The sequence below is a fragment of the Ochotona princeps genome, chromosome 6 (genome assembly GCF_030435755.1).
Source record: "Ochotona princeps isolate mOchPri1 chromosome 6, mOchPri1.hap1, whole genome shotgun sequence".
Lineage (NCBI taxonomy): Eukaryota > Metazoa > Chordata > Mammalia > Lagomorpha > Ochotonidae > Ochotona > Ochotona princeps.
In genome coordinates, this window is record NC_080837.1 from 6,910,043 (window position 1) to 6,923,536 (window position 13,494).

The window sequence follows — 13,494 nt, forward strand, 5'->3', positions numbered from 1 at the left end:
ATGGGAGGTGGAGCTGCCGGGATTAGAACTGGCACCCATATGGGATCCCAGAGCATGCAAGGTGGGGACTCTAATAACTAGGCTACCTCGTTGTGCCCAGGTTGTAAGAATCTTAACATCTCAATCAATAGTCAAAGTGCTAATCTTGATATCTAACTTCCTGCTGGTGCAGCCCCTGGGAGGCAGCAGGGGATACCTCAGACAGCTGAGTCCTTGCCACCACTGTGAGAGACCAGCTGGCTCCTGGCTCTGGCCCAGCTCTGGCTGTTGTGGGCATGCAGAGGATAAAGCAGATAGGAACTTTCAAGATCTGCCTCTCACATACATAAGATCTGCCTCCTACATACACAAGCAGGCAGCAAGCTGGTGTGGCTGAGGTCTGTAAGGCGCCAGTCTGCTTTAGAGCTTGTCTGATGGGTCATGTTCAGTAACAGAGGCCTCAGTCCTTCACGAAGTATTGGGACAATGTATTCCTTCTTGTAACAGCAGTCACTTTAAAGATTTCCATTGTAACCATTCTACTTGGGTTGAAAACCTCCAGGACTATAATCTTCAAAACTGATTTTATTTGCAAGCCAGAGGCAGATCTTCCATGTGTTGCTTCCCTCCCTAATTGTCTGCAAGTACTGTTGTTTGCTGCCTACGAGGAGCACTGAGCAAGAAGGTGAATGGGAAGCACCGAGCAGCTGAGGTTCAAACCCCATCGCCTTGGTTTGGGCGACCAAGTGGCAGTCCAACCGGAGGGACTCATTTTTAAACACATTTTACCTATTTGAAAGGAAAAGTGATGGAAGGAGAGACAGGAAAATCTTCCTATGCCATGGTTTACTTCTCAAATGCCTGCAACAGCCAGGGCTGGGCCAGTCTGAAACCAGAGAGTCCATCTGGATCTTCCACGTGGGTGGCGAGGACCCCAGAACTTGGGCCATCATCGCCTGGCTTTCCGGGTGTGTTAGCAGGACGCTGGATTGCAAACAGAGTAGCCAGGACTTGATACAGCACTGGCCCATCCCAAGCAGCAGTTTAACCTACTGTACTACAACACTCAGTCTGGTTTATTGCTTTGGAGAGGCACAGAAAGAGGGTGTGTGTATGTACAAGTTCCCACCCACTGGTTCCCCAAAATACCTGCAACAGCCAGAACTGAGCCAGGCCAAAGCCAGGAGCCAGGAACCTGCTCCAGGTCTCCCATGTGAGTGAGCCGGGGCCCAACGACTTAAGCTGTCGTCCACTGCCTCTTGCGGTCTGCATTAGCAGCAAGCTGGAGTCAGAAGCCAGGCATCCTGAGTGCTGTCTGCACTGCCAGAGTAATTGTAACCACACTAAACTTCCCTTGCCTCCTTTCTAACCAAGGCACTAGCTCCCCTTTGCAATTTCCAGCTTCCCATCACCATACTGGAAGCTACATAGTGACCAGATTGCAGATTCGTGACGAGCTTGTGACAGATTACTGGGTTTCCACCAGATTTCAGATCAAAGAAGTCTCCAGGGACAACCCCCAGAACCCTGTTTCACCATCTTGCCCAGCTCCCAGTTTTTCTGTGTAAGATGCCCTCTGGTTTGCTTACAAATGCAGGAGAGCCTATTTGGGGCCATAGCCCGCCTGCCTTCCAGTGCCACTCGAATCAAACTGCTATGTACATCTGCCCAGCATCGTGGGGCTAGTTTGTTTTTTTATTAAAGATTTTTTTTCATTACATTGCATTATGTGACACAGTTTTATAGGTACTGGGATTCCCCCACCCTTTCCCAAACTCTGCCCCCATGGTGGATTCTTCTACCTTGCTGAATTGCCACAGTTCAAGTTCAGTTGAGATTCTTTCATTGCAAGCATATACCAAGCATAGAGTCCAGTATCTTATTGTCCAGATAAGTTCAACGGCTTCTTGGGGAGACCATCTCTGGTCTGAAGGTAGAGCCGGCAGAGGTGGGGCTAATTTTTTTTTTTCGCTTTATTTTATTTTCTGATTGGAAAGTCAGATATACAGAGAGGAGGAGAGAAAGAGAGGAAGATCTTCCTTCCAATGATTCACTCCCCAAGTGGCTGCAATGCCTGGAACTGCGCTAATCCCAAGCCAGGATCCTGGAGCTTCTTCCAGGTCTCCCACATGGGTGCAGGGTCCCAAGGCTTTGGGCCATCCTCGACTGCTTTCCCAGGTCACAAGCAGGGAGCTGGATGGGAAGCGGGGCCACTGGAATTAGAACCAGCGTCCATAGGGCACGTGCAAGGAGAGGACTTTAGCTGCTAGGCTAAAGTATCGGGCCCAAGGGGCTAATTTTGTTTGGGTGACATAAACACTTGCCTGAGAGGGCATGGTTTTGGCCCTGGACACTTCCAGCATTTGCTGAGTGAATAAATGATCTGTATACACAAGTGACTGTGCTTTCTGTTCCACCCCAAAGAAGAAAACTGCCAAGCCCTCCTGCTGGTCAGTGCTGGCCAGGGCAGGGGTGACCACCATTCCAGCATGACTATATGAGAGGGTTAGACAGGAAGAGAGGAGTGGGACTGCTCACAGTCCCTCTCCCACAGATTTGAACTGAAAAAGTTTGGAAAGTAGGGGATTTAAACTGTGATCACCAGAGCTGAAAAATGTGACCTGGGGAGAGTCCATGGGGGCATCCAGGAATTCAACTCCAGGCAAGAACCCCGGCCAGTGTAGACGGCGTGGGGAGTCACAGAACTACTCCATTCTAAAGGACCTGGATGGCCCCTGGGGTGATTTTGATTTCCATCCACTGCTAATCGCATCTCCCCACAGCAGACGTGAGCCAGGGCTTCTGGGATGGACACCCTGCATGCACTGGGGCAGCTGAGACCGGCCTGCCACTGTCTCTAGGATGTGTGCGATGTGCCCATCTGACTCCTTCATGGTAAACTCCGTTCCCGGTGGAGCTCACCCCTGCTAAGCAAGCCTCCTCTTCTCCTGACATGCACCTAAATGGCTCTAATCATCACTGTTCCTTATAGGCAGCCTGGGCCAGGCAAGCCATACTGCCCAGCAGGGAGGTGTGCCAAGGCCATTGCCCTGCTCATGCACTCCTTTGCCCAGGGGGCTGCCTGGCCAGAGGCCTCATTCCCACACCCGCCTCACCAAGGGAAGAGGGCTGAGGGGTTCTCCAGGACTGGGACTCTGTGGTCAGGGGAGATATCCCCAATTCACCTCCTACTGAAGCTGTATCCCCACTGTGTGGTATTAAAACAGGTGGGGGGCCTAGTGGCTAAAGTCCTCATGTTGAAAACACCGGGATCTCATATGGGCACCGGTTCTAATCCTGGCAGCTCCACTTTCCATCCAGCTCCCTGCTTGTGGCCTTGGAAAGCAGTCGAGGACAGCCCAAAGCCTTGGGACCCTGCACCCGTGTGGGAGACGTGGAAGAGGTTCCTGGCTCCTGGCTTCGGATCAGCAAAGCACCGGCCATTGCTGTCACTTGGGGAGTGGATCATCGGACAGAAGATCTTTCTTTCTCTCCTCCTCTCTGTATATCTGACTTTGCAATGAAAATAAAATAAATCTTAAAAAAAAAAGACAGGTGGGATGGGATGGGCAGTATGGGGGCAGGCATTGTGGTCCAGCAGGTGAAGATACCATGTGGGATACCTGCATCCCGTATCAGAGTACACTTTGCCATCCCTAACCTCTGCTTCTCATCCAGCTCCCTGCTGAAGTACACCCTAGGGCAGCTGAAGGGCTTGGGCCCTTGGCACCCACGTGGCAGACCTGGATGAATTTCCTGGTTCTTGTCCTGACCCAGCCCTGCTGTGGTAGGCATTTGGGGGTGCAAACCAGTGGATGAAGATCTCTCTGTTGCTCTGCCTTTTAAATAAATAAATACATAAGCATTTTTGTTTTTGAAGAGGTGGTTGGGTCCATGAGGATTCTGAATGAATGGATCGATGGGTGATCCTGGGAAGATGTGTGATAAATGCCAGTTTGTGGGCAGGCATCTGGTGTGGCGGTTAAGACACTTATACCCCACGAAACAGCCCTGGCTGCCATGGACATTTGGGAAATGAGGCATTGGGTGGAAGCTTCTGCTGTCTCTGGAAGAAATACACTTTCAAAATCACCAGCTTAGCTGTGCCTCTTGGACATGCCCATCTCGCCCTGTAGCGCCCTCAGGACCCTGCCAGCCTCAAAATCATGTGAGCTTTCATCCTGCACACACTGCCCCGTCCATGGTGTTCTGTGACAGCACTAGAAACGTCCATGGGCTCCTCCCTGCTGCGGGGCCCTGGCCTCCCCTGCCTCGCCGAGCTTGGCCTCCACTCCTGGAGTAGCAGGTGCATCCCCTGCTCTGCCTGGGACCCTCCTGACTCATGTGTGTATCTCCTTCCCCACTCCCTCCTGCTGACCTTGAGGCCGCGCTGGAACGTGGAGATGGACAGCAGAGCCAGGTCTTGCTGTTCCTCAGCGTAGCGCACCAGGTACACATAGACAAGCTTCTTCACCTGGGGGTAGGGGAAGGAGGTGTGGTTTACAGGATTTTCCCTGCAGGGGGCAGGAGCTGTCCCCACCAGCTGGCTGGAGCCCTGGGATTGGGGGGTACCAGTTCTCCCAGTGGGAGTCCTGAGTCCTTCCCCAGGGTCTACATGCAGTGCGGGGCACATGCCTGGCACTCTCCTGGCTTGGGGACACTGCTGGAGCGGGTGAGACCCCAGCCCAGCCCTGCATGGGGAAGCGCTCACCTCTATGTTCTTGCAGGCCACGTTCTTCACTACAGCAGGGAACAGGTCTGAGGCATTCTTCCCGCGGGCGATCATCTGGGCAGGCAGCAGGGACAAGGCAGGGTTCCGATTAGAGCTGCTCCCTGGCACCCCGGCCCCACCCCACGTGTGTCCGCCAGGCTCACCGCCACGATCCGCTTCATGGCCTCCAGCTTGAGGGAGTCCTTGTTGGTGTCCAGCATCTCCTTTAGGTCATCATGCCTAGTGGGAGGTGCAAGAGTTCAGCCGAGGGCACAAGGCCGGGTAGTAAGGGTTAGAGCAGGGCCTGGCCTGAAGGGTGAGGGTCCAGAGCCCGGGGAAAGGTGTGCACCACAGTGTCAGGAGTGATAGGGGCCAGCCAGTATTTTGGGTTGAACTCTGCTTCCCAAAATGGTACAGCGGGGTCCTAGCCAGAGGGTGGCAGGTGGCAGGTACAGCTGGTTCGCTGGCTCCCCTGGACCAGTCTGGCTGGGTAGACTGCTGTATGAGCAGAAACATGGGGAGAAATCCTCAGGAGGACAGAGGGTTGAGGTGAGGCACCCACACACTAAGTAAGGCTGAAGATGGCCAGCAAACCCCTGGGAAGCAGGAAGGGGCAAACAGCTAATCCCCTACAGGTTTCAGGGCAAGCATGGCCCTGCCTGCAGTCTCATTTCTTGCTTTTGGCTTCCAGGGCCATGAGACAGCAAACCGCAACAGTTCTCAGAAGCCCCAGCAGGTGCAATAGACGGATGTAGCCAGAGCCAGAGCCGGACACCAAGAGGAAGGGCCTGGGATGGGAGAGCAGGGAGTCTGCAAAGGGAGAAAGGCCAGGCACATGGAGAAGGACCAACGAGGAGGAGACGGACATGAGGACATGAGCAGGACGCCTTGTCCTGCACCAAGTGCCCTTCCGGGTCCTGACCTCACACACTAAGCCGGTTCCTAGGACCACAAAGTCCCAGCAACTCCACAGACAGCCTCTTGGCCAGCACCAGACCTGAAACGCCACAGTCCCCAGCCACCCAGGGAGACACTGAAGTGCTCCTGGGAGAAACAGGCCACACTTGGGGTAAGGTGTTGCGCTGCCCCTGACTGAGGGCTGGTTCAGGTGCTGCCTTAGTCAAGGTGTGGATTTCACTCAGGGTCCATTCAGATGTCCGGGGCAGAGGGGCTGGCCTTGTAGCACAGTGGGTTACGTGGCTGCCAGCATGTGGGAAGTCCAGATGGAGATCCTGGCTGTCATGGCCATTTGGAAATAGAACACATGAGTGGAAGATCACTGCCTTTTGAATAAAATAATTTCTATTAAAAAAATGATTTTAAAAGGAAGTATGTCAAAGTTTGGGAAGTGACAGAAAAATTCATTTGGAAAAAAACTAGTAGGTAGGAATTCCACACAATTATTTTTGGTTAGAGAATAATGCCGGGCAACCTTCTAGACGGCAAGACATTCAACACAATGGCAGATACGGTATCAGGTGGAAAACAGAAGGCTAAATGGTCTTAGCGAGCACAGCATAAAAGGATTAAAACTTTATCCATCAGGAACAAGTAACTCACAAGGAAATTTTCCCTGGATGAATCAATGTTGTTGGGGCAAGGCAACTGCTATGCAATAAAAAATTAAACTTGTGTTCGTATTTCACACCAAACTGAATGCCACATCTCCTTGACAGTTAAATTAGTTTTTTAAGATTTATTTATTTTTATTGGAAAGACAGATCTACAAAGAGGAGAACAGACACAGAGAAAGATCTTCCATCTGCTGGTTCACTCTCCAAATGGTTGTAATAGCTGGAGCTGAGCTGACCCGAAGCCAGCAGCCAGAAGCTTCTTCCGAGTCTCCCCGGGTGCAGGGTCCCAAGGCTTTGGGCCGTCCTCGACTGCTTTCCCAGGCCACAAGCAGGGAGCTGGATGGGCAGTGGAGCTGCTGGAATACAAACCTGCACCTATAAGTGATGCCTGCACTTGAAGGGGGGAGGATTAACCAATTGAGCCATTGCACTAGATCCAATAGTTAGATTGTTTTTAAGGTCACAAAATTACAACTAACAAGTTGGCTAGGCTTTTTTTTTTTTTTGCAAAGATTTATTTGCTGATTTGAAAGGCAGAGCTACAGAGAGGGAAATACAGAGAGAGAGAAAGAGAGAGAGAGAGAGAAAATGTGTTCCATTCACTGGTTTACTCCCAGGTGGCCACAGATCCGGGGCTAAGCCAGAAGCAGAAACTTCTTCCGGGTCTCCAATGTGGGTGCAGAGGCCCAAGGACTTGGTCCCTCTTCTGGAAGGCAGACTTGAATCAGTGCCCATATGGGATGCTGGCAATGCAGATGGCAGTTTAGCCAGCCCAGCTCTGACAGCTTTAAATAGGCCACGCCCAACCTTCAGCGTCAGGGCCACTGCAAGTCCCTCTGCCATCTCTCTCTCCCTCTAGGTGGACACAGCCCCAAATTGTTCCCTCCTATTCAGTGGGGAATGGATAGGTATTCTTTGGTCGCGTGTCCCTGTACAGTGAACAACCTACCCAGCCATACCTGGCAGTCCTAGGACTGGTGGTCAGGAAGTGAACAAAGGGCATACTATGTACTCCACCATGACAAAACGAGGCCACTGTGGCCTCCTCCCCCAAAGTGGCCAGTGGACTCCTCTGGGAAACTTTTGGATGGTACACATGAACTTCTAAGACGCAGTCTGCAGCCTCCAGGATCCCTGACCACCTCCTGCAGGCTCCCCGGGGTGACAACTCCCTAGACTCCATCGTCATTTTGCCCCGCCTCCGTTAGCTCACCACCCCAAATGCCACAGGCCCCTGTCAAATAAGCACACCCAACCTAGTGCATCACTCCTGGCCCTTGAAGGAGGGAGGGAGGAAAGCACTGCCACCTGTGAACACTGCCCCACGCTGTCCTGGAAACAGAGAGAGTTTGGGCTCCCACCAGCTCAGCTCCCAAGAGGCAGAGGACAGGAGAGATGTGCAGCACCACCCCAGGCCATGAAACATTCATATCGCACAGGCAGATCCCCTTACACCTCTCCACTGAGCTGAACCCTCCTCCGGGACTCTCCTGGAGGTGGTTGGGGCCAGCCACAGGGTGTCACCTGGCTTTGAGGCCAGACTGCTCCACCTTCCCCCCACACCACCCGCCAGGGAGGGGCCTGTGCCTCATGCTGTCCCCAAACGGCACCCAGGGCCTACCGCAGCCACACCTGGGGGGTGGAGAAGATCAAAGTGGGACTGCTAAAGATAGGTTCCTATTCCCCTCCCACCAGGACCTCCAGTAGGTGGGCTCCTCATGCACCCTTCACACTCTCACCCCCTCCTGTGCCCCCTGCCCATCCCAGCACCCTAAATGCCAGCCCCATCTCCCTGCATCCAAAGGTGAGTTGTGGGCTGACAGTAGTAGTTGCCCATCCCTGGCCTTCTTTGACACCCCCCAGGTCCCTCTGTACCGTAGTGGCTGGCTCTGGCTCTGGCTCTGGCTCTGGCCTTGGCCAGTCTCTGGACGGGGTCCTTCCAGAGAAGCTTCTGGAGTTGCTTCCTCCTCTGGGGCCTGTAGCCACTGGAGCTCCTCGGGCTGCAGGGCCTGGTACCAGGGCGGGGCGCCACCTTCGGGGGCCAACACAGGACTGGTAGCCTCCTGATCAGGCCCACTGGCCCCCTTGGCCCCAGGCCTTGCTAAGGCCCCTGGGAGCTGCAGGAGTCGCTGCATGTGGCAGGGCAGGGCAGGTTGTGCTGTGGGTTGGAACTGAGGTAGCCTGGGGTGCAGCGGCTGCTGGTCACTGTTACCACATGGTCCGCCCCTGGAGACTCAGTAACTGGACCCTGTGCAGTGCTCAGAGGCCAGGCCCCAGGAGGGACAGAGGGGCGGGGCCTGGGTGCCTGGGGTGGGGCAAGACTGTAGCCCCAAAACTCCAGCAGGCGTTTATTCTGCTGTCTTCGCGCTGATGGATCAGGACTGCCAACTTGCTTTGAGGATGGTGTCTGAGAGGCAAGTGTGCGGGGAAGGGTGCAGTCAGCGGTGACTGACCCTGGGAGGGTGGTTCTTATCAGAGCAAGGAGCGTGACTTGAGTCCAAGCGTGGCCCAGGGTTTGTCCTCTGCCTCCCGGCTCACAGCGTGCTAGTCCCTCCATGCCCATTACAAGCAGCTTCCACCTGATCATAACAGTGATCTCTGATAAGTTGATCCAAACAACTGTCCTCACCCAAGAAGCTCCTCGAGGGCATTTTAAAGTGACAAAAAGGGGACCAGTGTCCTGTGGACTAAGCCTACACCCCCACCCCGCACCCCATTCTTGGGCAGAGGGGCCCCTCAGCCTTGGGCTCCAGCCTCGCCTGGGCAGGGCCGGGACTGGCTTCCTACCTCCCTCTCTGTCTTCTTCCATCTCTATTTCCTCCCCACCATGCCCTTGGCACCCCCATCCACTGTCCACTCCCCCTCTGCCTGCCAGCACTGCTCAACTTCACCTACTATGACAATTTAACCCCCTGCACCCTCAGGTTCCCACCCACCCACTGTCTAGCTCTTGATCCTGTGACCTGCTTCTCACAGCAAAACAGACTCCACATAAAATCGCCTGTAGCTCCATGTCCCAGACTTAACACACCTGCACCTGCACCCTCGAGCAGAGCCGTTCCTCCCAGCACCCAATCCTGGCAGCCCCTGACCCCCAGCGCCCACAGGCATCCCTCCATCCCTGCTGGGATCTGAGCTTCCTCTATTGACCCTCCCCCTTCCCCCACCCTCCTTCCCGCTTGCCAGAGGTTCCTCCCACCCTAATAACACACACATAAAAATAGCAACAAAAAGACAGACAAACCTCTTGGAACCAGAGTTGCCTCCAGCAACTCTCTCTCTTTTTCCTTTGACAATCAAACTATTTAAAAGCCCAGTGCCCCGTCCAATGTGTCACTTCCCATTTGCCCTGGCTCTAGGTGCTGGCTGATGGATGGGGAGCGAGGGTATAGCTAAGGATGATGCAGACACTGTAACACACTGACAAAGGCCCAATGACAACCATGCATACACTGCATTATTTCTTCACCTCTTCTGGATGTTGAAAAGTGGTAAGTAGAATGGGGGTGACAATCTAGCTCCTGATCTGGGCTCCCAGGGCTGGAGATGGGGAGCAGAGTGAGAAAAAGCTGACCTCTTCTTTATCAAACAATGGTCTCCAGCTTCTTCCCTTGCTTAACTTGACCTTGGTGGACACTGAACCCCCTCCCCCATTCCTGAAATACCACCTTCTGTTCTGCCTGCCCATAGCTTCACTTGGATACTGGAAACCCTTTTGCCTTGGTCTCTGGACGATCACCCCAACTGTTGTTATTCTTTGGGTTCAGGCCTGTGCCCTGTCTGAACTTCCTGTATGCACCCTCCCTGGGTTAGCTCCACTTCCATCTGTGGTTTTAAGTAACATGTGTATAGCAACAAGCCTCTAACTCATTTCCTAACAGCCATCTGCTCACCAGACTTGCGCGTTTCTTAGAGGGCTACAAGCTCAGTGCGGCTGAAGCTGGGGACCGGTCACCAGGTCTGTGGCTTCCCCCTGCTCCACAGCCCTAAGTTTGCTTCCCCTGGGGGAGCGCAGGCCACACCCACTGTGCCCTGCCTCTCAAGGTCACCTCTCCCCCATCCCATCTCACCTCCAATCCCTTCCCTGCCATTCCATCCTGTAATCTTCCTAAAACCACCTATCTGGTGGTGGCACCAGCTTGGGATCCTCTCCACCTTTCTTTCAGTCACAGCAATGGCTCCCACGGTGATTCTGGCCACACTGTTCCAGCACCAACAAAGCAGGTGGCCTACCTCGCCTTCCCATGCCTGCAAAGCCCCTCACAGACCCATCCTGCCCCGCAAGAGCAACCCCCCACACACAAACACTGAGCAACTGAGAACAAGTGGGGTCAGAGCTGCAACGTGACCAGCACAGGAAGGGACAAGACAGACCTTTAGTAACTGCTGGTCGGTCACTGAATTTACTTACAAACAAACCAAAACAAACTTGCCAGAGGCAGGCATGGGGGAGGAATTGAAATACAAGGTCGATGTGCAAAGCAGGAGTGTGTCAGCTGGGAAATCCGGAGGAAAGAATCTGAGGCAGCCCCAGGTTCAAACTCTTGTTTGCCAGCCTATATCCCCCTCCCCGACTTAGGAAAAAAAAAAAAGAAGAAAATGGAGCCCACCCTCTCAGTACGGAAAAACATGGGAAACGCGGTAGGGCAGCGGCCCACAGGAGGAACAGCAGAGAGGAAGCAAGCTGGCCCATCCCCCGCCGCCAGGCCTGCCCCTGCGGACAGAGCGGCTCCCAGGCTGCAGGGAGGTGGCTGGGCGGCCCGCTGGCAGGCCGGCACCGGGGCGGGGCCCGCGCGCGGCTCTGCAGCCCTGGCGCTGTCCATGGTGCCCGCGCGCTGTCTGGGCCCGGACCCGGCCCTCCGCGCGCCCCGAGCCTCACCGCTTGTAGTCCGAGGAGAAGATGCCGCCGCTCGCCGGGTCGTGGCCGTATTCAGGTTCCCCGGGGCCGGCGGAGCCGCCCTTGTCCTCGCTGTAGGCGGGAGCGGCCGACATGGCGAGGCCGACGAGGCTCGGGCTTCGCCGGGCTGGAGGAGGCTGCGCGGCCGGGCTCCGGCCGGGGCGGAGGAAGGAGGCCGGGGTTGGGGGTACGAGGTGGGCGCGCGCTCCGCGCTCCGCAGACGCTGCGAACGGCGGCGCTGGCTGCGCGCGGGCGCATCAATCAGGGCCGCGCACCCAGGCTCTTAAAGGCACCGGCGCCGGCGGGCGGAGAGGGCGGAGAGGGCAGCGCGCCGGCCCCGCCCAGACCCCAGGGAAGTCCCCTCTCCCCGAGGACCGCTGCTGCCCTTTAAAGGGACCTCGCGCACCTGCCGAGACTCGGGGTGGGTAAGGCTGCGGGCGGAGAGGAGGGGGCGGGGCATACAAGACAGAGAAATCGTAACTGAGCTTTGAAAAAGACTTTAATGGCCCCCTGCTGAGGCCCGGTGCCGTCCCGGAGGGCCCAAGGTCACACCTCGTCTACGGTTAGGTGCACGTCCATGTTCTATGGAGAAAATGAAAAGGCTGGGTTAGGGGCTTCTTGTGACCACAAAGACTCCTGATGATACATACAGATGATGCCTCTGGGGTCAGAGGGAAAGAAATGAACGCATCTAGCTGGACCAGAGAGTTTGGGACAGCAGCTTGGGGTGGGATGGGGTAGTCTAGGAGTTGCGTTTGGTAGGGTGCCTTAAGCACTGAGTTGTCATAAAATGAACAGCTCATCTGATAACAGGGGGTCCCAAATGTTCAAAGGCCAGAACAGGTGCAACTGCATAGGGCCCAAAAGGGGGGATGGGGTGGGGCTTGGCTCAGGAGGAAGGAATGGGCTAGGGAAAGAGGAGGTCGTGGGCTGGGAGGCTGGTTGGTTGAAGTCAGGATGTGTGGCTTGACTCCTTCCTGGAGTGGACAGGGAAAGGGTTTCTTAGGGAAGGAGCCTCCAGCTGATACACCTGTTTGGTCTGGGGCTTTGGGGCCTGCCAATATCAAGTTTGTCTTGACGCAGGTGGAGAGCAGGGCCCTGACCTAGACAGGAGTGCGGTGGAGGGGAAGCTGGAGCTCACCAAGACGCTGGGGTCTCCTTCCGGGTGCAGCAGGCTCAGAGCAAAGTGCACGCAGTTGCTGCGCGTGGCGTGGTAGACAGGCGGGTCGTTGTCCATGGCCTCGCGGATCCGGCGCTCCAGCATTGCGCGGTCCACGCCGCCGCGGCGCCGCAGCACGCGCCAGAGCAAGCGCGAGCGCTGTAGAGAACGCCGACCCTGCTTGCACACCACGCCTTCCCAGGTGCGCAGCAGCGAATCTGACCCGCAGCCGTTGGAAGTCCTGCCTGTGGGGATGGCACCAACCAGGGGGCAAAGCAGAGGCAGGTTTAAGTGCTGTGCTACCCCACTCCCGCCCTGCAGCCGCCATTTCCTCCCACCTAGAGGCCCCACCTAGCACTCATGCTGAGACTGTGCAAACCTGCAACTTCAGACACCCACACCCACAGCCTGGGACAGCAGTCCATTTGCGGGGGGAGGAGGGATACAAGGCCGGCCAATCTTCCCTGGCGCAATTGGGCCTGATTTTTCAGCCTGCAGTCCTCACCCTCGAAGTGGATGATCTCCCCGCCGCCGCAGTACACTCCCACGTGGGCCCCGCACCACAAGCGGTGCAAGGGGGATGTCATCTTGAACAGGAAGAGGTCTCCAGGCTCGGGGTCAGTGTCGCTCAACTCCACAGTTTCAAAGTGCTGGCCCATGTAAGCTTCAGAGAGGAAGAACTGAATGGTGCTGATGGCCCCGGTCAGGGTCTTGGAGGAGAGAGGAATTTGCATGTGCTGTGGGAAAGGGCGGTTGGGACCTTTTGTTGGTCATACAAGTTGCATCCAGGGCCCCCGACCTGCCGCCTTGCTCTGAGGGACTCCGGAGACCTGGACATCACTTGTTCATACACCCCTGCCCTAAGACACCCCTGAGAGCATCCCCAGCCACTGAGACCTCCCCACCTCCCATCCCCAGCCTTGTCTTCGCTCTCCTCCTGACGCCCCCTGCTGTTGGATCTCCTTCCCCTTCTTGCCACTCCTGGAGGCAGCAGCAGGTTGCTGTGCGCCACGGCAGGTACCTGGGTTGAGCAGGAGATCTGAAAGGACAGGAAAGCCTGAGTGAGACCTGGACCTGGGACAGGGATTCCCCGCCCAAGCCCAGTAAACCGAGCAGATAGTCCCTTGACCCTTGGTGTTATCACAAGAGGAATGCCACAGCACCAGTTTCAAGG

At 55.6% G+C, this 13,494-nt stretch overlaps 1 protein-coding gene across 1 annotated transcript in view; it reads right to left on the bottom strand.

Moving 5' to 3' along the window:
- Positions 1-11,399, bottom strand: part of AP3B2 (adaptor related protein complex 3 subunit beta 2) — a 30,138-nt gene extending 18,739 nt beyond the window's left edge. Inside the window, exons 1-4 of the mRNA XM_004594594.3 lie at positions 11,144-11,399; positions 4,855-4,930; positions 4,691-4,765; positions 4,358-4,453 (exon numbers count right to left, since the gene is read on the bottom strand). Coding sequence (XP_004594651.2) covers positions 4,358-4,453; positions 4,691-4,765; positions 4,855-4,930; positions 11,144-11,256 — 360 coding nt within the window. The 5' untranslated portion in view covers positions 11,257-11,399. The remainder of the gene's footprint in view (positions 1-4,357; positions 4,454-4,690; positions 4,766-4,854; positions 4,931-11,143) is intronic.
- Positions 11,400-13,494: the final 2,095 nt, after the last annotated feature.